This window comes from Phalaenopsis equestris, unplaced genomic scaffold (genome assembly GCF_001263595.1).
Source record: "Phalaenopsis equestris unplaced genomic scaffold, ASM126359v1 Scaffold000164, whole genome shotgun sequence".
NCBI lineage: Eukaryota > Viridiplantae > Streptophyta > Magnoliopsida > Asparagales > Orchidaceae > Phalaenopsis > Phalaenopsis equestris.
In genome coordinates this window covers 377,239-401,768 of record NW_018164606.1, presented here as the reverse complement: position 1 = coordinate 401,768, position 24,530 = coordinate 377,239, and the positions used below count along the sequence as shown (strand labels likewise).

At 32.9% G+C, this 24,530-nt stretch overlaps 1 protein-coding gene across 3 annotated transcripts; it reads right to left on the bottom strand.

Annotated features, from left to right (window-relative positions):
• Positions 1–540: 540 nt before the first annotated feature.
• On the bottom strand, positions 541–24,107 carry LOC110022041 (ABC transporter G family member 45-like). Of its 3 annotated transcripts, XM_020720819.1 has the most exons (22): positions 23,999–24,107; positions 23,610–23,730; positions 16,506–16,591; positions 12,434–12,518; positions 11,607–11,766; positions 9,932–10,008; positions 9,814–9,864; positions 9,541–9,631; positions 8,861–9,162; positions 6,818–7,416; positions 6,562–6,722; positions 6,355–6,458; positions 6,007–6,166; positions 5,748–5,911; positions 5,121–5,453; positions 4,729–5,019; positions 3,894–3,977; positions 3,689–3,822; positions 3,370–3,594; positions 3,123–3,294; positions 997–1,251; positions 541–914 (listed from the first exon to the last, which is right to left on the bottom strand). In XM_020720819.1, exons 1-22 carry the CDS (start codon positions 24,079–24,081, stop codon positions 645–647), a joined length of 4,008 nt encoding a protein of 1,335 aa, XP_020576478.1. In that variant the 5' UTR covers positions 24,082–24,107; the 3' UTR covers positions 541–644. The 3 variants fall into 3 exon arrangements, with proteins under 3 accessions (XP_020576478.1, XP_020576479.1, XP_020576480.1); XM_020720821.1 differs by lacking the exons at positions 541–914; positions 997–1,251; positions 3,123–3,294; positions 3,370–3,594 and having other exon boundaries at positions 3,693–3,812; XM_020720820.1 differs by lacking the exons at positions 11,607–11,766; positions 12,434–12,518; positions 16,506–16,591; positions 23,610–23,730; positions 23,999–24,107 and having other exon boundaries at positions 9,541–9,594.
• Between the last annotated feature and the right edge of the window lie 423 nt (positions 24,108–24,530).

Sequence of the window (24,530 nt, the reverse complement as noted above, 5' to 3'; positions counted from 1 at the left end):
ATGCCTTCTCAAGATGAAATCAATGACTATCACAATATTTGGTGACCAGTGAGATGATTAGACATGGGAAGCAAAATGCTTTCCTCTATATCTGCAGTAAGCATAGTCAATGGGTAAATTATACTCAGGTTTAGTTAAAAAAAAAGAGAGAGCAAGAATGCTAGTAAGATAAGACGAGGAAACTACGTATTTTTATCCTATTTTTACTTTTGGATTAGTAGATGTTTATCCCTCTGTGTAGCTGTAGACGCAAGCTGATCTTAGTGAACCACATCAAATATTTTATTTTATTTTTTTCCCAATATTCTCATTGTTTGTACTTTTCATATTTTTGTGCTCATCATTTGTCTAGAGTGTACTTTCCTACAACACCTTAGACCTGACATCTATTAATTAGAGTGATGTATAGTGAGACTCTATCCAAAGAAGTTGGCTTGTTATGGATGCAGTGCAATGTATTGAACCAACAATTCAATTTTTATTTTTCATTCCTTTTAATGAAGAGATGCCAACAAAGTGAGTTGCACTATTTGACATAACTAAATTTGTAAATACATTTTCTTGCTACATAGCATAAACTTCTATGCTAGAGTACATACACTTGAAATCTTGATTTACTAGTTATCTATCAATATATGTTTGTATCATTTTTTTTGAAAGTTCAAATATTTTATTCCTACAACAAAAACAATGAAAAAGATAACAATAATGACCAAGTGGAGGGTTACAATAATAGGGAAGTAAGTGCTTTCTACACCGAGGTAATCTTCAAGGAACTCTTTTATAGTTTGATCTGACTCCCCAGGGATCTGGATTAAGTCATCTCGGTCCCCTAATTGGGAAAACAATAAACCGTAGATTGTCCATGCAGCAGGGTTGGCCCAGTAATACCATCTCCACCAGGTTGGTATCATCTGTATGAATACTAGGATAATTTTAGTGCACATCATATGTTATCTATGACAGTGAATGATAATATGGTTAGAGATTCATAACCTTTCTAGGAAGCATGAATCCCGAGAAGAGATTCCATAAGATAAAGATTAAGAAGGACAATAGAGCAGCTGCATCTTGTATTGGTGTTAATGCTACAGCCATCATCCCGTAAAGTGTGAAGTAGGCGAAACTTAGCAGGATGAATAGCACAAACCATAAAAATTTAGAGATGACCAGCTGAAATCCTACCATTGTATATACAATACTTGAAAAGATGAGCACTTGTATTGTTACATATGGAATTTCAATTGCCACCTGCATGTATAAGGCTAGTGTTATTTTGTTAATTCATATTCAAAGCTTGGAAGGCAAAGGAGCGTCTTCACGATGAGCAAAACTTAAAAAATAATATATCTTTTAAGTCATTCTTGTCCAAAAAATTTATGTACAACAATTCATATTGAAAATCATGAAGCACAAGATGAAAGCACATGAATTAGGAGGATTTGTTCATATGAAAGGATGACATAGTTGATCCTTGGGCTTTAAAGTTATATGAGAGAAAAAATTTTGCACATTAAAATTTTCTCATTTAACTGTTGGTGAAGGGTGGCATTGGAGCATTGTGTTACATAGATTTTCAATAATAATTTACTTTTTGAGTGGTTTTTTTTTTTTTTTGGTTGAAGAGCTGACTTTAATGAATATTTTCCAAGTAAAATGGTTTGCAGCCCCATCCACAGCTCTCTTTGAAATGCTGTTTCTGCTAATTGAAAAAAACGGCCATCTGACATGCATCCTTTTCAAGATCTATTCACTTCTTTGCTTAAGCAGGGAAGATAGAGGAAAAGTAGCTTTCTATTTGCTATCTTCTATAGCAGGCTTCGACTTTCTAGATCTATTAAAGACTTGGGCTTATTCCACTATCTTAAACTCAATTTATCCTCTCCTGAACATATTTCATATTTTTAAACTTGCCGGATGACTAAAGTCTAAAGTTAATGTTGAACTAAAGTGGTAATTGTTTCAAATTTATGGTGCTTGTAATGATGTGCTTTTGAAGGTTCAAAAGTTACGAGTAATGCTATCACGTTTGACTTTTTTGTTGACATATTTTAAACTCTCTCAAATGACATGAATTATTAATTCAACTCCACAGGCTTTTTTAAATCCTGGACCAGAACACGAGGCTATCTATTGTGTAGCGAGAAATAAATGTTTTGATAAAAAGCTACCTTAGATATTCTTCCCAAAATTTCACTTATAAAGGCCTTAATTTATTTAGATGAGAAAAATACAACTTGTAATTAATTCCTTGTAAAAAAATTATAAAATGTAAATAAAATAAAAAATTTTAGAAAATTAATATGGAATTTAAGCAGTCATAAGTTACTAAATTATGTTAAGTTTTGATGTCAAAACAAAACTTGGCATTTTGTTTAAATATTATTTTTGGCCAATCTTGTTAATATTATTAAAAAAATTTCAGTCTTTTATCATTTAACTACAAATAGGTTTAAATCAAATTCCCTCCATTTTTATATCATAATGGGATATTTAACAATAACACGAGGTTTGCGAATGAGATGGAGGAGTCACGTGTTGTGTTGCCTTTTTGTTTCGAACAGAAGAGGTCTCGCATGAACGGTTATGAGCCTATTATGGCTGGACTAGGCAATGAAGTGATTTATTATTATTATTATTATTATTATTGTTATTATTGTTATTTAATATTTTAATTCTTGAAAATATTCAACAGGCACAGTGACATTGAGAGTTGAGTTCAAATTTATTTTACCTAGGAAAACGATGCATTTAATGATAAGGATTGTGTGTTTTTGTTATGATGTCAAAATTGGATTATGAATCATTATATAATGCTGACTTCTCATTAAATTTGTTCAATCCATGCTAGCAGTTTACTTGCATATACTTTAGTTAAAATACATAGATCGTTCTTCAGCTTACTTGTAAATCTGAAGAAGTTTGTTTGGAAACATGGCAAGTTAGTTAATACACTGGAAATTTTAACTTCATGCTATACTTCTCGAAATAAATAAACAATTCGTTTTTTCCTGAAAACATTAGTTGTATGTGAATTAAATCCTCTCTTCTCTTGATCATTATGCAAAAAATAATTGTTTTAAGTGTGCCAAATATACATTTCAATGGTAATAGAAAAATACCTGAGCAATTACAGAAGGCAGAGTTGAATACATTCCAGCAGCTCTTTCTCGATATAGTACAGTCCTTTCTGTTCCCACAACGGGCTGCACTATACTGGCATTGGTGAAACCTAAAAATAATGCTGACCCATACATGATTCCTAGAACATTGAAAATGTCTTGTTCCTTTGTCCTGTTATGTATTGCGTAGGACTATCAGAAAAGAACATCACAAATACAGTGATTGATAGCAAAGTTGTGTACTCACGTTTTTGAGCCAGCCTGCCAAAATACTACACCAAAAAGTAATGAAGTTGTGATAGTGGTAATGAAACGCACAATATTGTGTTCTGGATTTTTCCAATATGATTTGTTTTGTTTCCACAAGCATGCTAAGCATTGCATTTTGAAGCTGGAACAACTTGTGAGGAACTGTAGTTCCTCAAGATTTTGTGGCCTTTTACTCAATTCCTCAACCAACTCCACGTTTTCTCTGTTAAATTGATGCATTATCTGATTAAACAAAGCAGAAGTTTTGTTGTGTTTTATATCTCAAGTTTTTGAGGAATCTTTTGTCATTCACTTGCCTGTAAAGAGATGAACTGCGGTAGATGCTTGCATAATCTATTTGAAGATTATACTCAATGGTAGTTGATGTAATATCTAACATCCATGTGGATGGATTTTGACCTTTTCTGATTTTGGGTACTCCTGGGATGGCCTGCCTTGGAATGAGCGTTAATTGATCACATTCAGTATGCGCAGTAATTAAAAAAGGATGATAAATTTTACCTTGAAGTAGTTGATCATTGTTTGAGAAAGAGGTCCCAGGGGTCCACTGTATATTAGCTGCCCCCCGCTTTTCATCAACAGTAACTGCATGATGAAATTTATGACTTAAAATTGTGTCATGCGTTAATCATCCTCCAAATATTTAACTGGTTGTCTTGAGAAGCTTTGTGAATTTCAAAGAACGCTTAATGATCTTTTGGCGCTTCAATTTGTAAATTATGTACTGTTCACAATGGTAACGTTGAGCTAGAAATAAGTTTCCTTTTTCAATTTTTTTTATTTTGCCGTTAATAATAGGAAAAAAATAGCAGTATACGAGGGCTGATTTAAACATTTGGCTGGCCAGTTGAAATAGTAAAATGTACATCTCAAAAAAATTTTCGTCAAAATTTAGCCATCGTATGCTCTTTTTATCTGAACTCTTTCACAAGTTAAACATGGTTTTCTACTCGTTCATGGAAGTAGAAAAACTATGATAAATCATAAACTATTGCAGAGTTTTATCAGATACCAATGTATCTTGCATATTTGATAGGAGGTCCCTATGGTTGGGCTAAATTTTCCTAGCGTGTAATTGATGCGACTTGTCTACAGCAAGAGGCGTTCTATGTAGTTACAAAAAGCATGTTTTATCCACCGCAGAAATTCTCAAAAAACTTTTTTTGTTGAAAGATGAAGATATTCTTATGGGAAATTTTCATGGATAGTGAACGTTCTGGTGGATTTTCCAAATGTTTAAACCTTGCTTTTAGATTCATCTTATGTATGCCAAGTCTTGAGTATGAGTTTATTGTTTTTGCAGTTTGTGTCTAAATACGAAGATTTTCATACATACCTCATCAAAAGCTTCAAATATTTCTATGCTTGGTTGGTGGATAGTACAAACAACTGTTCGTCCTGTGTCTACAGTTTTTCTGACAGTTCTCATGACTATTGCTGCAGCCCGAGCATCCAAACCTGTTGTGGGTTCATCCATGAAAATAATGGAAGGACTTGCAACCAACTCCACAGCAATTGTAAGCCTTTTCCGCTGTTCAGCTGATAGACCATGGGCTCCTGGAAGGCCTACTATGGCTTTCTTCAGTTGCTGTAGTTCAACCAAACTCATGACTTCTTCCACAAACACCTAAGGAGACAAAAAAACGGCAGATGGTTGAGAGTTTTGCCTCACAAATAGGTAATGAACAATTGGTTTTCTTAGACGGAGGATAAAAAGGTAAGTCGTACATTTCTGGCTTGCTGTTCAACATGAGGAGGCAGGCGCAGCCATGCAGAGAACTGTAGAGATTCATGAACTGTGAGAAATGGAGAGTGAACATCCGTCTGTTCACAGTACCCTGAGATCCGAGCAAAGGCATCTTGCCTTTTTGGGTAACCAGATATGGTAATGTTTCCTTCGATGCATCCCCCAGTTTTTCTTCCAGCTAAAACATCTAGCAATGTTGTTTTTCCTGCGCCTGTGATCCCCATTAGAGCAGTTAGAATGCCTGGCCTGAAAGCACCACTGACATCCCTTAACAGCTGAAGCCTCTTACCATTCCCCACATCTTTCTTCATTTCCTGATCATAAGATATAAAATGCATTGCTTGAGATGCTTCATAGGAGCATCTATTTACATCGAATGATAGGTTTTTTGTTTGATCGTATTAACGTGGAGTGGGAAAATTATTAGTTAGCAGCTCATAAAATCCTATTGGTTGCCCATTTCTACCATCAGGCTCCTTAAATATAACACTAATTTTGATAAAACTTTCCTATCTTATTTGGATGTTAAAGATAGTTCAACTGATAAGATTTCTATTGGTAATCTACTGTTATAAAAAATTGGCTAAATGGAGAGTTTTACTATTTACTTTTGGTATATCCACATAATAACTGATGTGGTGGAATACAAGGTTCAGCGGCTGAAAAGGCAAAGGACTTGACACTCCTCCAGCTCCTTTTTGTTCATCATCTTTCCCATTAAGCTGTAGATCCTTAAATTCAGCACTAGCAGTAACTTTATGCTTGTACGGGTCTGTTTTTTCAGAAGATTATAGTCAGTTCTTCTCTTGTATGACAGTTCTTTAAAATTCTTGAGATGCTTCTACATATTGATGTTCGAGTACTCACTTTTGGTATATTCGAAGGCAAAGATTGTAAGAATGTTGAAGATTAATGAGAAGCCAACTAGTGCGCCTATAGAAATCCAATACCAGTGCCACTGCGTGAGCAGCCCTCTTGATCTGAGAAAAACCTCACCAATGGTTTCATTGTTGTTGCCGTCTATTTTCTGCCAAAAAGGATAAAAATGAATGGAACTTGTCAGTATTGTTATGCTATTTTTCTAAAAGTCATAGCCACCGGGTAGGATTCAAATAACATTTAAGTTTCAATATTAAACATATCATAGATCATTCATAGATCATTTTTCACTTGAATTCCAGTTATGCTAGGCAAATATCTAAAGACTAGATTTACCTTGCTCCACCTTTCGTCCAGAAATTCATTTAGTGCTACAGCATTCTGACCATATGTCAGAGGAGATGACCAATAACCCCACTTCAGCCATGGTTGGATGTCATCTGATTTTAGTAACATCAGAGTAAGAAAAGAAACCAACATATCAATTTTATGTCTTAACTAAATACTGTGTATGGAAGTTCAAATTTTATCTTCTCATCTGACCTCTGGATATCACAAATCCTGCTAGGATGTAAATTGCGATAAGTGCTGCAGTACCTAGCGTATTAGCCATCATCTGAGTTTTCCCAATAGCAGCAATCAAGCGAAAAAGTCCCATCGACATTTGGTGTGCAGAGATAAAAGCCAGGTACTGCTGAAAAAACCTGCCACAACCAATGATGGAATCCATTTGGAAAGGCTCATTTTAGTGTGCAGCATTAATGACTATTTGTGGTGATTGCATGTTAAAATATCATACCTAGTTGCTGAAGGTGCAAAACCGATGACAAAATATGTTATGGAAGTCCATATGCCTGTTTCAATCAACGTCATCGGGATGCTGAGTATATAATTTGAGAAAAGAAGAGCCCATCCTGGCAGAAGTAAGAGCTCCCTTTGCTTGTAGAAGACAGGTAATCTCTTTACTATCATTGCCAGTTCAGTCATTCCATTGAAATTCACTATTACTACTCCAGCAAAGATAGCTGCTATGAACTTATTTCCTCCTACATATGAGTGATGGTCCATATTTGTTCGAAGGAAAAGTGTCATGGTCACCAAAGCCAGTATCATTATCTGTACGCTCTTAAATACATGTACTGGGTAGTTCCTTTTTAATAGTAACACTTCCCTGGAGAAGCATGCTTTTAATACCTTCCATTTTGAGATTCTGTAGCTTTCGCTGATTTCCATTGTTTTCTCGCTCTTGACATTGCCTCCTGTTATTTGCTGTTGATGATCAACACGCTGATCCAGATAATAGCAATGAAAGGATTCTGCAAACTTTTCGACTGGAAGGTACTGATGTTCCCTTTGGTTATCTTTCCAATACTGTTCTTGATCCATTTTTGAGGTCACCTGAGTGAAGGCTCATAAAAATAACTTGATAAGTTATAAGTCAATTAATGGAGGTTTTTGTTGTCAATTTGGTTGATTTAACTTTTCAGAAAAACTATTATTGTGCTAGATGTGAATATTTGAATCAGGAGGCTTATCAAATGGTCTCCTAGAAACTTCATGTTCCGTCTCTAAGAGAATGTTGATAATTTTTTTTAAGGTAATTTGGTATTTTGATATAACAGGTGGAAGCTATTTCTATAATCACATGTGATACGTGGCTATGATTTTGAGAACTATGCCAGAAGAAAGATTGTGAGTTGGAGTTGGCATAACCTGTTGAGTTCTGCTTCAAAAGTCAGCCTTTGGACTTAAAGAAAGGCTAGATTAGAATTTTTTAGTTGAACTATTATTTAAAATTATAGCATTTATAAACTTTAGCGGAGGATTAACTTTTCTAGTTATGAACTATTCTAATTTCTCAGACAACCTTAGTATTAACTAAGAAACAAAGTACTTGAATATGAAATCTGAAGTGCAATGGATGAGAATAAATTATTAAGGAAAATTCATATAGAAGTTTTGGGTATGCCTGGAACTGTGTTTAATCTGTACTTAGGCACATAAAGGCATTTTTTGTCTAGTTATAAGAATTACTTCAGGAAAAATATTCCTGCGTGGGGACTTTAAGCTGGCTTTGGTATGGATGGACCTTTCAAATGATGGATCATTGGAAGAATTGAATGAAGAATCTAAGTGGGGGAAGTTGGAAGGAAAAGAAAAAAAAAATCATATAGGCCACCATATCCAGTTCAGCATTTTATTCGTTATATCCATTGCTTTATAAATGACCTAATGAGCCGTGTTTCTAGTGAGTGAGAAAAAGAAAAAAAAAAAAAAAAAAAAAAAAAAGGACATTGAGGCCAGCAATTAAAAGAAGGACAAAATAAAAAAAAACTTAATTAGAACCTGTTTCTAAAATGAGGCAATTGAATAATATTATTATCAGATATTGGTAGAAGAATAGGAGAATATAACATAGACGACGCACTACCTAAAGTTTGAAGGCCTAGGGAAGCGTGGAAATTTTGTTTTTCTTTCTACCGATCCTCTTTTCTTTTCTCATGCCATTATTAACATGATTGGATTTAATTGAATGATTATGTTCTCTAATTGAACCATCAAACCTAATCTCACCAGCGCCAATAAGGCCAAAATAAATGAGTTTGCTAATCATTTGTCAAATAACAAAGTGTGGATAGCATTCAGATTCTATTCAACTAATCACGAAAGGTAAATATATGATTTTGTTGACAAATTGGCATTTAGTTACTTGCTGCTAGCTACTGTTAACGATAAATATAATACCATATTTAGCTCAAACTTACAATTCAGTGTAGCCATAAAGCAGTAGATATTCCACGCATTTTAGTAAATTTTTTTATCTATACAGTTTAGGTAATACCTCTTGAAGGAAGTCAGCAATGTTCTTTCTATCGGGACATTTAAATCCCATGAACTCAAAGAACTCGAGTACATTCTCTCGATGACCTTGATAAACAATATGCCCCTGGCATAGTAAAATTATGTCATCGAATAGCTCAAATGTCTCAGGCGATGGCTGGATTAAGGAAATAACCATGGTGGTATCCATTATATGTGCTATTTGCCTAAGGAACTTGATAATCATATATGTGGTGGAGCTATCCAGACCAGTTGATATGTCATCCATGAAGAAACTTCTGGCAAGGCTAATCAGCATCTCTCCTGCAAAATATCCCATTTGCAGCATAAGAAAGTTAAGGTGAGACGGTCACTATCATCAAAACTTACAAAGCTTGATTTAATTTTCTTTCTTTATTCAAGCAAGATTTTTTTTTTAAGCAGTAGCTGCATCAATATCTAGCATTTTCTTGTGAATCATGCTATAATAAGCTAGTTCAAAAGTTTAGTACATATTCTTTGCATTATCAAATTTTTTATTTATGCTTGAGGCTAGAAAATACTGATATCATTATATTGTCAAAGTTATATGATTGTTTTTGTTTTGCTGCAATTTTTACCTGCTGATAAAGAGGAGACGAGAATGTTCATATCGATGCCAGTTACTAATTTGCAATAAAAGCTTGAGGTGAGGATACTTACCAATGGTAACTCGTTTCTTCTGTCCTCCTGAAATGCCTCTTCTCATTTCGTCTCCTACAATAACATTGGCACAGTCCTCTAAGCCAAGCAGCTGGTGATAGGAAAAATAGAGTTCCATGTAAGACTAGATGTTCCAAATTACTACAGTCAAATTGTGTTTGACATTTTTTCGATTTTCTTTATTTAAATTTTTATGAACTTTAATGGCTGCCTTTGGTATAAAATATCATATACTTACATGAGTGAATGGTGTTCAGGATAAAAAGATGATACCTTCAAAATGTAATTTGTAGTCAAGTTGCTTCCTGCTCCACATGAGGTAGCCTGAATAAGAGCAGCATAATTATCAAACAGTCAAAACTCTGAGCTATTATAATGACCAAGAAACCACCTCAAGAAGTTCATCTATCTCTGGGGCCAATTTATTGGTTGATGCTCTTTCTGACCCTGGCATGCCGCTCAAAATCTCTGGATGAATGCAATATTTTATTCAGGTTGGGATTATGTAATACATAGAATGATTTCTGTAATTGATGCCAATTTTAGTTGCCATGTAGATAAATTATAGATTAGATGAAACTTCAGATAGTCGATCCATGTTATATTAGTGCACTTAATTAAGAAATGTTTACATAGATTATATTTTCAAGATACTTGTTGTGTAAAGTGATAAGAAAGAGGCTAATCTGGAGTCTGGACTGGTGTCATAATAATTTTTTTTTATGCTGTATCACCATTATTGCAATCTTTTTGTGGTACACCTCTTCATAAAAAATAAAATAAAGGGCTTTTTTAAGTAATATGGTAGCCATTCGTGAAGAACCCGTTTTCTTTAGATGTCTATGCTATGACGAAGGGGCAGACTGTAAAATCAACCTACAAATTTTCCAAGCATTTGTAGCTTTTGGAAAATGACACCTAAGAACATTATAAAATATCCCTATCGCTTACATTTGCCTTGGCTTATTTTTCTGTCTTTGAGCTAGACCTTTCAAATAGCAATTTTATGCAAACTTTCTATTTTATTGTTATACAAGTTCTAGATAATTAATAACAAGCATGCTTATACTAGTTAATGCTACGCTGACAACTAAACACACAGGCAAAAGCACACTTTTTTCTGTGTTGACCTTGACATCTCATGTTTCCTAAAATGCTATCTTAAATTAAAAATTTGAATTTTAAGGAGATTATCTTGGTAGAGCAAAATGATCATAAACTACTACACTGATTGATTCAAAAAGAAGTGATAAAGTGACTTTGAAAAAGTGCGTGTAAGTCAAACGCTTTAGGTTGACAAAAAATACATAATTGGCATTTGGGTGTTATAGGGGCGCATTTTCTAATGCAATCATGATGATTTAGGGGTTTTTAGTTTTAAGTAAAGGAAATGAAAAGTAAACTCTTTTGAACTAATTTGATCTAGCTTTTAACCACCCGATTAAAATGGTGGCTTCTTACTTTGCTTGATCCGACTTTGACAATTATGTAAATTCTTTTGAACTAACTCGATCTAGCTTTAACAACCAGACTAAACTGTCTCGGCACCCACCTCTATTGTCGGTGCATGCGTTGATCTGTCTAACATTCACATAAGCTGCACTCCAGTTTCTCCATCTCGCTATAGAATATTCGTTGACGTTTATAATATTATATTATTATTAATTGCATCAGATTAGTAAAGAATGCTAAACTTTAACTTGTACATTCCTCGTAATATATAAATAAAGACATGCATATTTTAAATCACATATGGCTGACCCAATAGCCATGACCCTTTTCCTTTGGGTGAGGAAAAAATATGATTGATTGAGATAGCGGCCACATAACTATTGTTTAAAAACCATGAAACAAATCAAATGATGATGCATTAAATGGTAAACATAAACATTTGATAATCATTATTAGCTTATCTGACATGTTTCCACCCCTCATTTAAGGAAATAATAATTATTTTTTTTTAATTTATTTTTCTTTTGTATGTGAGCCGTAAAACATCAGATTAAATGCCAAATCAGTACCAATTTCTTAAACTTTTAAAATGAAGACATGATTAATTTACTTACCAAATGCTTTATTAGTTCCGAAGATGTTGCTGGAGAAATCTAATGTATCGCGCACGGTCATCTCAGAATGATGAAGATCCTGCTGGCTAACGTACATGCATAGCTGTTCAGAGCTAAATGTTTTAAGCTCTTGCCCATTGAATGTGACCTTTCCACTGATCTATTTGCATTCCATTATCATGTTTTTGAAAGGTGAGGAGAGAAAACTGGATTAGTAGACCACAAAAGCATAATTGAAGTTGGATATTTTGTGTGAAGAATAAATTGAATTGTTACCGATTTGAATTCAAAACAGTCTAAATTATTCATGTATGTTGGAGATCGCTATATTACTTCTAGTGCTGTTTGGATTTAAAATATAAATATGAAAGATCTGATAATAGCCCTCAAGGTACCGCATAGATGGAAAATTTTCCACTATTGGTGAAAATCTCTCAAAGGAGAAAAATCATGTGTTCATAACAGATTATAAATCAACTTATATTAAGTTATCCCAACTATTCTGCTTAGCTTTATTAATCCAAAAAATCCAAATCATTTTGGGATACAGTTGAATTGATGCACAAATAAATGATTACATGAATGAGTTTGTCGAAGCCAAAACTCAAGAAAGAGATTTCTTTTAGGATGCAAAATTCTGTTGAATTACTTGTCAGATGTCAACTTCTCATCATCCAAAATGCCAACAGAAAGTGAACTCTTTTAGCTCCGAAACTTATATTATGAAACAAGTGCTACCTCTTTCAATATTAAAAACACAGTGGTTGCCTATAGATGCATTGTTGACAACTGCGCTGGTAAAGAGCTTAAGAGTGTGTTGTTCTTACTTTAAATTCTGGATCCAATTTTCCTGACAAGGCCCGCAAGAATGTTGATTTTCCAGAACCTGGTGGTCCAAGGATTAGGGTCATCCTGCCAAATTAAATAAACATTGCATGAAAATATTTCATCAGGACTGTTAAAATCTAAAAATCATCTACTAGCTTTCGAAACTTTCTTTTAAGTAGTGTTGAAATATTGCTTATTCTACTTCTTTTAGCAGAGCTATATGATTTTTGTGTGGTTTGGATTAGGCAACAAGATTGCTGTTTTGGGATCTTTCTCTTGAACACGTTTCTTTCTTCCAGTTATTAATTTGGAGTTGAAGTATTTAATAGATTATATTTCTGTTAAGTTAGGGTTAATCAAGCAATATTTATATCCCCTTTTCATAAATCTTTATTATTATTATTATTATTATTATTATTATTATTATTATTATTATTATTATTATTATTATTATTATTATTATTATTATTATTATTAATGGTCAACAGACTTTCCGTGTACACTAACCAATCAACTTCTGGAGTTTAGCAGGGTAGAGAATCTAAGTGAGAGATGAGCTCAAGCTGCTTCACTATATAATTGCATTTATCAAACCATTTATTGGTAGTTAGCATCCTTTTTTAGCATAAACAATTGCATATAAATTAAATTACCTGTTTTTGGAGCATTGGATACTACTTTACCTTACAAAGAAATAAAAATATGGAGGGACAGGAGCAATAGGTAGTTTCGTCATTCCTATAACCTATTTATGAGTGACTAAAGGTTGGAAGGAGGAATTAGGAAGAAGGGGCTATTAGGTGTGCCCTTAAGACGAGCTTGTTAAAGTTAAGCCCCAAATGATAATTTTAGAAACTTAATTATACTTGCTTTTGGTAAGTTGCACTACTTATGAGTTAAAATTAAATGCCTGATAAATTGATTGTATTGATCTAATTAAGTGTATGAATGTTATTATCTATGTTGATTCAAAGGATCAACATTAAGTACACAGTGCTTTTATTCTCTTATATTTTAAACTCTGTATTAGACTTATTTGCGTGGAAAGGGGGTAGAGGGTGGGTTTTGGTGGCAGATCCGCATGGGAATGGAAGGAGTGGTGGTTTGGGAGGCTGGGATAAGCAGGGACAGCGGTACGACTGTGGAGTGGACGGTCCTGTACCTTGGTGGATGGAACCTCTGTAAGGTACAAATAAAAGGGGCTTGGATGGCTGGAACTGCAAGAAAACAGCCGGGAAAGGCTGTTCGGGTTGTCGGCAGCGAGGGGAAATGATGACGGTAGTGACAGGGAATGTGTGGGACTGCGGGACAACAAAAGGATGGTCTGGGAAGGCGGCGACGAGGATTTGCAGATGAAATTGAAAAATTGTAGTGAAAATTAACAACGATAGTTGTTCGGGGGCGGCTAAAGCAATGGAGGACAAACAAGAGTCACGTGGGGAGGATCTGGAAGGGGATGAGAAAGATGATGACCACATAGAGATAGATATACAACTGGAGCACTACTCGAACTTTCAAATAAAGCCCTCGAAGAAGAAAACAGATGTCGATGGCTCTCCTAAACAAACTCATGCCAAAAACTAACCTTAGACTTATACGAAAATAAATATATAATAAAAAGATAACTATGAGAGACCCACAAAGACTAAACGACTTCTTAGAAGAGAAAAAAATTGGATCGGTTTGATCCAGGCAGAGCAGTTGGTCACTGCCTATGCGGGACTTCTCGCGTTCAGGACACGATCCCACTTCACACTCGCAACAGTGCGTGAGGCGCTCTCAGAGGTTGGGGGAGCTTTGACCTCATTTGTCAAAGTTTATGACTCTGTATAGTATTGTGTTGAAGGTGTTGAAGCTACTATAACTGCCCGATAAGTCAATCTTATACGCGTTGTTCTTTCAAATCACATCTTAATTGAATAAGTATCCATTCTCCTTTGACTCAACTTGAACTGGTACTATATATAAATGTAGATTCTCATAAAGTAACTCTCAAGCCATTAATTCGCAAATTTTTTTCTTCTACTTCTCATGTCTAGCTAAATAAATCTGATAAATATGTCAGAAGAAATCAACTCTGGAATGAAATATTTGGCAGGCCGAGCCATTCTCACTAGCAACCACTCAAGAGAGCCCTCTTCTTCTTTGGTGGGACCTGGATCCCGTTGAAAAAATTTCTTCCCCACCAAGCTCCTAAGACAATTTCCAAAGCTTTGGCTCATCCCTTTTGTCTTTCCATCTATTGGCGGTTATACTAATGAACTGAATCTAATTTGTAATTAACTGCATATAGTTTTCTAGAAGTGGCTCAGAAACTTATCATCTCTGATTTGTAAGGTTTCCCTCAGCAGGGCAACTGAAGGAGTATATATATTTGAAAAGTCAAAATTTTTCTTATCTGGGGTTGTCATGTCTCTGGTGTCGATTCCTCAAACTAAAGATAATCTTGGACAACCACCGTTAATCGGCTGGAGTCTTTCTCATGGACTCAGCTTGAACTAAGTGCATTTCTCCTTCATCAGTTGTAATCTAGTATTCCTTTGTGTCATTACCTTTTTCAGTGTTTATTAGTTCATTTCCCAGTTCTTCAACATCGCCTTACTCAGTGACATTGACCATTCATTTGGTTGTTCAATCTAATTCAATATGCTGAAATCTGTGGCACTTGAAACATTTCCGTGTTAGAACGAGTTTGGGGATGTGGATTGGTTTCACCTGTTCTCTCCACTGAACTAGTGTATCCTCAAGCTGGGTCGTCTTAGATATTCTGTTGGGTGTACTCCCCGTGCTTGATCCTGGGGTTGAACTCTATTTGTAAGATGTGATAGTCATCCGGTAATGTTGCAGTAACTGATGAAGCTTACATATTCTGCCTATAATGCGTGGGCAGATACTGATGCTATATTTTTCTTTTAATCTTGAACCGAGTAGTAATTTTAGTCTTCCCTTCTCGCTGTCGAAGAATCTTTAAGTTTGTCCACCACTGAGATGCACTATTCTTTAACTTGCAGGTAGATAGTTTCATCATTATGTCTGATGGGACATCTTAGCACTCAAAGACATATTTCAAGGTCCAGAGCCACCGATGACCTTGTCTGGATCTATGTAATTGTCGGAATATGGCAAATCCACCTTTACTCAAAAATCTTAGCTTCTTCAATATTTCATGCTAAATCTTCAGGGTAGCGGTTCTTCATCGTAGGGATCAAGTAAAATTTCTATGAACCTTGTGGATAGTTTTCTCTCAAAGGTGATGAGTCGTTGTTGCAGTCGAAGTGTTTCCCACTGCATATTTTTCTTAGAAATCTCTCGGACACATTTTTATGGATTTATCATAAACGACCTCATGTCCTTTTTTCTTCAATTAGGCTTCTGACCTTTGCATCCTCGGTGGCATGGCTTGGGTCTATGTTTGGGAATTGGAAGAGAATATTATGGATGATTTAGGGTGGGAAAGAAAAATCAGCTAAGGGAAGGAATTTTGTGTGGTGGGGTTGGGTATTGATGGATGCTAGAAACCCTAGGATATGAATAGAGTTAGACTAGCTCTTATACTGAATGATACTAGAGATCCCAACTAACAACTAACAAAAAATATTATTACTAAAATGCCAATATTAGGTGACGATAACTAACAAACAAGAAAGGGGAAACCACAATAGATTCAACACTCCAACTCAAATTAGGGTGAGTCTCGGGTGGTGGCGTTGATCAACAAGGGGTTTGCAGGTGGCTGGGTGGCGGACGAGATGTTAAGCTAGTAGCAAACATCAGGGTAGCGAGGGAAGGCGGGCATCAAGGGCATCGATTCCATAGCATTTATAGCTTAAGCTCAAGTACGTTAATTATGTTTTTTTCATCTAAGGATATAGTTCATCGATGTATGGTTAATTTTCTTGCCTGAATAATGTTGTTGAGATAGTTTATTTGTTATGGAACAGTAACATAATTTATTTCTTCCGGTAGTAGTTTGAACTGATACTAACACATGAAATAAGCTTTGTGGACCCATGTTTATTATCTTAAAATGGAATCATGTATAGTACGCTGAATTTTACAAGCACAACTCACCTGGATGGCTTTATTACTCCCGTAAGTCCATTGAGAATTTTGTTGAGCTTTCTGTTGGAACTTGGACATAGTTTCTCCATCATCTCCTGCTCACGTAAGTTGGTTTTCAGAAGCAGATTCAGCGTATATTTACTCCAGTAAACTACAGGACTAGGGACATTAAACTCTTTACAGATGTTATTTGAGATTAATTGCCAGATCAGCAAGTTAGTATAAAACAACTTATTTTAGCTTATGTGCGGTTGTGTTAGCTGAATTAGAAGTCAATCCAGTCGAATTAATAGGATAAAAACTCTTCTGATTTGGTTCTTAAGCTGAAGTTGGTAAGATTTTCTTATAAATGTATATTTTGAGAGTTTTTTAAAATAATTAAATATATTATAACATATTAGCATATTTTATTTCAAAAAAAAAAAAAAAAAACAAATTAAAAAATTTTAAAATAAATTTAAAATTGATCTCAAGTCCCTAAATAAATCTATTAAAACATAAAAATGATGTCAAACAAGTCTTTAGGAAATTTAAAATTTATTTATGATTTTGCATCACGTATCATGTTCTTTAGTCTTTTGCTCTAAAATCAGAGCATGTATTTTTTTTTAAAATTTTTGTTTTAATGCAAACTTTATAAGGAAATTTGTTTGATGTATGGCCGGCGTGGTTTTGGGTCTCATCTTGTTGAGCAATTATTAGGCACAAATTATAGACTAATTTTACATGTGAATGACATGAGCACACTATTATGCCGTTGTGTGCTCAATCTAATTTGGGTTTGCAACAATACATGATTGTATGCTGAGTGCAAAGTGAGTGTATGACTGTGTACTAGTGACTTCTCAATGTAAAGCTACGTTTGTAGTCAATGTCGAATAATTTTTCCATCCAACTTATAATTAGTAAAAAGAAAAAAATTATTTTATCATAAGGTTGTTATCTTCTGGAAGAACTCTTGAACATTAGAATCAATTTTAAAAAAAAGAAGGGGAACTTGCAATGAGGTTTTGAGGACCCAAGCTTATGCTTTAATCAGATTGAGTGCAAAGTGAGTGTAAATCAATTTTAAAAAAAATAAGGGGAACTTGCAATGAGGTTTTGAGGACCCAAGCAATTCTTATTAAAAAGAAAATTGTAGAACTAATCTATATGAAAAAAGGAATCTTTTTAAAGTCTATTTTCTTTTTCATTTTAAATCATTACTTCAGAAATTTGTGAAGATTCAAAATTAAGAGGATTTAGAATGAATGTAATGGTTCACTTGGGATCCTATTTGTAGATCTCACATATGACAATGTAGGAATAATAGAATGAGCTTGCTTAGACTTGATTTATGGTCATTAAGTGGTTAACTCATCATCGTAATATGTTCTGTTAACATTTGATTGATTCTATTTCAACTTAAATTAACATATTTAAATTAGACCAAACTGGTTCCTCAAAGTTAATGAATTAATAGCCTCAACTTAAATTAACAAACCTTAAGTAAATTAGATCAAGTTGGTTATAGTGACTAGGAGATCAATTTAGTAAATGAACAACCAAGCATGCTTGAGGGAATTGAGGTCCTTCACCATATGAGAAGGTGTAAAATGCACTCATTATTTTTGAGAAGGTAGAAATTGCCTTTTATTTCTATTTTGGTCTTCAACTAGTTCTCTATTTTCAGATGTCATTAAGGAAACTTTCCTAACCATATCTATCTTTGAAAGTATGCTTTTAGACTTATAACATAATATCTAAAGTAAACCATTTGATCTTTATTAGAAAAATTAATCAACATAAGCATTTGCTACACCACATTCATAGCAATTCGAGTGGAGAAGTGATTTGTACATGTTGAAACAATGCTTACGATTCTTCTTGTTAGAAAGCAACTACTACAAGGCATTTAGAGATCTGTTCAACTTATGACATTTTAGATAACTATGCGAAGATTCCTAAACAAATTTATTAATTTATGTAAGTTAAATGGATTATAGTTTAGAACTTATCGGTTAAATTTTCTGAAACGGTACATGCTTGATTTGGGGTAACTATTATTCACTTAAAAATCTTTTAAAGGCTCTCAGATAGTATATGCTTACTTCTAGTTAATGGGAAACCTTAAGGATGTTTGAATTGGGTCTTTCTACATAAAATATTTAAAACTCAAATGATGTGCGATCGATGTGTCTTAAAAGAAAGCTCTATTAGAGTTGAAACATGCACTAAGATTCTCTATACAAGACTACTCCTCGGACTTGGAATTAGTTTGGTCTAAGCCTCCTCAAATGAAGTTATGTATAAAGCTTGTACTTGAGTGCAAGCTAAGAAAAAAATTGTTAAAGATCGTCTTGAGGTGGCTATAATAACTTAAATTCCTTCGTCTATTGCTCTTGACACTCAAATGAAGAAAAAACTTAGGCCACCTCACTTAGAAATTCTCCCATGATTAAAGTCTTAGCCAAAACTTGTTCATGTCTAGGTTCACCTAAATTTCTAAATTATATTAGAAAAATTCATTTCACTAAGAGTTTATTAAAGCTTTCAATGACAAATGTTAAGAAAGTATTTTTCTATAGTCATTGATTCATCTTAAATGTTTAATAAGTGTCATGATTGATTAATCTTGATTAAATAGCAATGGGATGTGTTATTACATTAAAAACAATTAGCATAATTCATTTGAAACATTACTTTAGAAAAAAAAAATAAATTTGTCTCAGCTTTTGTAGTTTTTGGGGCATTTAAAGTTTGAATTAAATGAAATGGATTTAGAAGTTGTAAGAAATAATGTTTGTTATTTAAAATAAAAATTTATATAATCTAATACGAAATGAGAAAATTTTTACTACAAATAATGAGAGGCGATCAAATAATTTGAATTTAGAATATTTAATTAAATTATTAAACATGATTATGTAAGTTTAACTAAACTTAGCATCTATGGTGCTTAATGGTAAGTAGCATTTATTAGTAAATTTAATGAGGATTACATGATCCTAATTTGGCTCTTTTATGATTACCAAAACATGAGATTTAAAAAAGTAAATATGACATTTTCATGCTGTTAGAGAAAGTTGTATGATAAGAATACTTTAGGTTGTCGTTGCCAAAATCATAGAATGCCATTTAGGAGAGGATAAAATGTGAGAAAACTTGAAAAAGAAAAATAAAAGCTCAAAGAAGATTTGGAGTATACATAAGTCTCTCGAGGCAAGAAATATTTGTCTGAATTTTGGAAGCAAACTGTTTATTGCCTATGTTATGGTGGTGTTGAAAACAAAATTCTTCATATTGATATTTATATGATAACATCAAATGTTATAATAAACTATGTTTATAATTAAAGATGGATATATGAAATACTATTTTTAGTTATGATTCTTGGGATGTTATGATACATATGATTACATAAACATGAGACTTGTAAGGCTACATTATATGTCTTTTTCAATATGATGAACATACGAACATAAGTTTTGTGATGTTAAATAATACTATGATTTTGTTTGGTGGTTTTTTCACAATACTACATGTGATGCTTATGAATTTATATGAAGGTATGATAAAGTATTAAGTCATTTCTCAAGAATATTATTGAATCTGGCAAGAGATATCATATGATCTTAAGCACAATTATGATATATTACAAGCATATAAATAAATTTTAATTAATATTATATGTGGTATATGCCATATGATTGGAAATTTTACATATTGAATGATTATAATTATTAATGTTATTAAAATGCGTATGTAAATGAAAACTCATAAACATGAATGATTAATGACTTCTTGAAAAAGATTGCTTAGATTTGATAGATGAAACACTTATAGTTTAGTGAAATGAAGTTTATTTCTACTTAAAGGGCAAGTTGCTGAGCTTGCTGTAGAGAGAGAGAGAGAGAGAGAGAGAGAGGTGAGGCAGGCAGGGCAGGTGGTGGCTATTTAATTTGATATATAATGGAATGAATACTTTCAATCATGATTCATGCATATGATTTCAGGTTGAAACATGCAATGATGCTCAACGACATGCTTTATTAAAATAAACACCATGATGATTGAGGAACTAATTATTGGCACCGACATGATGAACCTGAAATTTGTGTAGAAGTTTTAGTTGGTTGTTATGAATGCAATATGAAACGAAGCCAAATGAAATGATCATGTTAATATTTATGTAACATGGTAATAAATTATGAACTATTGCACAATAGTTATGAACATTTACATGGTTTGTATTTATATGCTTACATGGCATGAATACTATGATGCATGACATGCCCACATCTTATTCATTTATATATTCTATATTAATTAAAATTTGATTATATGTTTAATATAAATTATCCCACTTAATTTTTGTGCTTAACGCTAATATTTTTTCAGGAAAGGGCAGGGAGAAAATAGTATAATGATATGATGATGTTTTGATTTTGTGAACTTATGTAAAAATTTGTTGTTTGTTATAGAGAAAATAATTTTTGTACACATGTTAAAGAGATCAATGATGCATATTTTTCTGTAACTATATGACATTAATCTTTATAAATGAAAGACAAATGTTACGTTTCTTATATATAAATAATACTAAGAAGATAATCATTAGAATGATACATCTCTTTGTTTAACTCATCTCAGTATCATTTGCTGCAATGTAAAGATTATGTTGGTTAGGATGTGTCACAAAATGGTATTAAAGGAATGGTTTGAAGTGACGAATGATTGAAATTTGGGTTGGAATTGATTCATTATAAGTGATAGAGCATGATTAGAAATACTGGTCAACATATGCATTGGATGACTTAAAAAAATGATATTTATTTTTTTATATGTATTGATTTATATAGCTTAAAATTATGTTAACTTGCACATGTTTTTATGGCTAATGAAGAGCAAAATTTTACTAATGGTTTGAATTCCTAACTTATTTATGTATACGACAAAATGAATACACTACAAGAATGCTAGTTATTAGCGTTTATTTTAGTGTATGAAAAATTTTGACGCAGAGTTCACATCAAATTTAGGTTTGATTTCTGATGAAGCTTATTATGAACAGTTTAGCGTCGGTAATACTTTGACGTAAACTGTTTGCGTCGACGTTTGTGCTGAACTTATTCGATATATTGTTTATTACTTAATAGTGTTGACCCATTGAACAATAATGTCGATGCTAACATTTTTTGCCCTAAAATTTTATTCTTGCACCAGCTAGCCTCATTTGTACTTCAACTGTTCGATTGGTCTCTTAGGTCACGGCTTTGGTGACAACTCTTCTCAATCGAGCACCCGACGACTTCAGGGGTGTTTGCATCGGCAATTTCACGACTCTGTCGAGTATTTTTTCGCTCTGATTTTATATCTAAGATTGGTAAGATTCTTTTCTTTGTTTAGGCCCTTCCCCTTTCGTATTTTTAAGGAATTTATGTTAGATATATAATACATAAGAATTGAGTGGTTTGACTTATAAATAAAGTTTGTGTGTTAGACATGTAATACATTTAAATTGAGAGGAATGTATCTAAAATTAAGAGGTAGGTGTTATATTCGTAATACATAAGAGCTGAGTGGCTTGTATACAAAAAATTGGAAGTTTAGGTGTTTGATATATAATACATAAGAAATGAGTGGAATGTATGTTAAAATTGACGATGAGGTGCTCGCGTGATGCGTTAGCATTGAGGGTTATGTATGTAAAAACTAAAGTTTAGGTGTTAGATATTTAATACAGAGGAAACTATATGTAAAATATGAAGGTTACATCTTATGAGTGCACATAAGATTGGAGTGGTGTGTCTAAGAAATTGAAGGTTAGGTGTTAGATATGTAATACATAAGAGTCGAGTGGTTTATATGCAAAAATTTGAAGCTTGGTGTTAAATATGCAATACATTAGAATGAGTTGTACATAAGTAAAAATTAAAGTTTAGATGTTAGCTATATAATACATATATAAGAATTAAATGGCCATACAAAAATGCAATAATTGAGTTGGATAAGTAATTGAAGTTTTTTTAGAACATAAGGCCACCTTTATTTTAAAAGCTTAAGAATTAAATGTGCCAGAAAAAGGTTTAATGTGAACAAAACTGATGTCTATAAGTATTAATTATCTAAAGGATATGTTGAAGGTTGAAGTTGGATGGTAGTGGTTAGGACTACAATAAGTAAATTGAAGGCAAGAACAAAGATCCCTTGAAGCAGGCAATAAATGTTGGGAGACTTTTCTTAAGATGGCTCAAGTACTCAAGGCATTAATATTTGTGCAAGATAGAGTTTAATGCATTAGCTAGATGAACATTAAAAAAATGATTTTTATTCACAATACATTTTGATAAAAAATTTAAGATAAATGGTTATATTAAAGTGCAGATATAATATAATACTTATAAATAATAATTTTTATGTCTTTTTATTCTTACAAAGGGTATTATTTGACTTGAAGGTGTTGAAGAAATTGTAAATATAATAACTAGATAATTGAATTTACTTCAAATAATGGGCTACTTGAATTTACTTATAACCTAATTTAAATAATGTGTTTTTATGTTTGATTTTTAAAAACAAGATAACAATTATTTTTTTAGGAATTTTAAGCGCCCTTAAAAACACTCAAAATATGTTTTTAACAGACCAACTATATTTTATTTTAAACCAAAATAAAAATAAAATGAAATAAAAATAAAAATATTTTAATAAGAAAAACTAAGAAACATGATAAATATAGTTTTTAAACTGATAAACCCCTAAATTCAATCCTAATAAAAAAATCAAAATTAATTTTTAAAAAAATATTAATAAATGGTGAAAAATTGATCAGCTAACACAAACAAATCCATCCATGAAGCACAGATGAACACTGACAACATAGCTTGAAAACCAGTTTTAAAAACTAATCAATTTCAACTCCATTAACAAACAAATAAAAAGCTTTGATTCAGAATTTCAGAAAAAAAACAATCCTTATTTTACAAAAGCTTTATACTGCGATAAAGCATGTAAAAATTTCTATCAAATTAGCCCCTGATTAAATTATTTATAATAAAAATAGCTCTTTTTCGAAAAATTAAGAATTTCAACCATCACCAGTCCTTATGCTTTAATAAAGTTCACTTTCACCTGCATGGCATTGATGGTGACGTTTATGAGCGTTGGGGGAGTCCTCTGCCCAACTTCCGCGCTTGCCTCCACACTCAGCTCCTCATATCTAACCTCCACTTTCGAATCAACCAATCCCAAACTGCCAAAAAACAAATAATTTCCGCATTTATGAATAAGATAGATTCCAAAATACATAAAGTTTAAACATTACCTTTAAGGATTATAGACAAATAATATAATAATATAAATACAAATTCCAACATAATAGATCTCGAATCATTTCAGTTTCTCCATTCAGAAGATGATAAATATGAAAATTACCAGTTTTAATATACTAATCTTGCCTTCAGCTTGCTGTTTTAGTTTTTGCTAATTGATTTTGAATAGAGTTGAGATTTGGTATGTACCTCTGCCTTGTTTCTTTAAACCGTTGGAGAAATATTTCGTTGAGTTCAGAAGTTAGGGGAGCAGCTCTTTCCATTCTTTCCATTCTCTCTTCCTTCACTTTGTCTTGTTGTCTTTGAAAGCTTCCTACTGCAACTGATATATATATATACTATTGGCTTTGAATGAGAATAAAGTGGGGCAGTTGAGTGTCACATCATGATTTATTCATGTGCCTGATCTAATTCATGAGACTGATCCATCAGTTTGAGAAAGAACATATATTTATGATTTAATGAGAGTTTTGCACACAGATCACATAATTTTTATATATTTATCATGATAAGATTTTTATTTGCTTGTAAAAATAAAATGTATTTCATTTTTAGAAAATTGATATAATAATGATGTATTTGCCGTGATGGTAGATTTGTGTGGTATGTATGTAAATAGGGAAATTTATGTGTTAGACATGTGTATGTATGAGAATTGTGAGGTTGTCTGCAATGCCCCTTTTATTAGGTTGATTCTGATATATATATATATATATATATA

What these genes read in the sequence shown, in the direction of transcription:
- LOC110022041 (XM_020720819.1), bottom strand. Translation starts at nt 24,081, where the DNA reads ATGGAAAGAATGGAAAGAGCTGCTCCCCTAACTTCTGAACTCAACGAA. An exon ending in GGAGTAATAAAGCCATCCAG is followed by an intron (nt 12,519 to 16,505) that starts GTGAGTTGTGCT and finishes TTAATTTGGCAG; the next exon opens with GATGACCCTAATCCTTGGAC. An exon ending in ATTATGTGGATATACCAAAA is followed by an intron (nt 5,454 to 5,747) that starts GTAAATAGTAAA and finishes TCTTATGATCAG; the next exon opens with GAAATGAAGAAAGATGTGGG.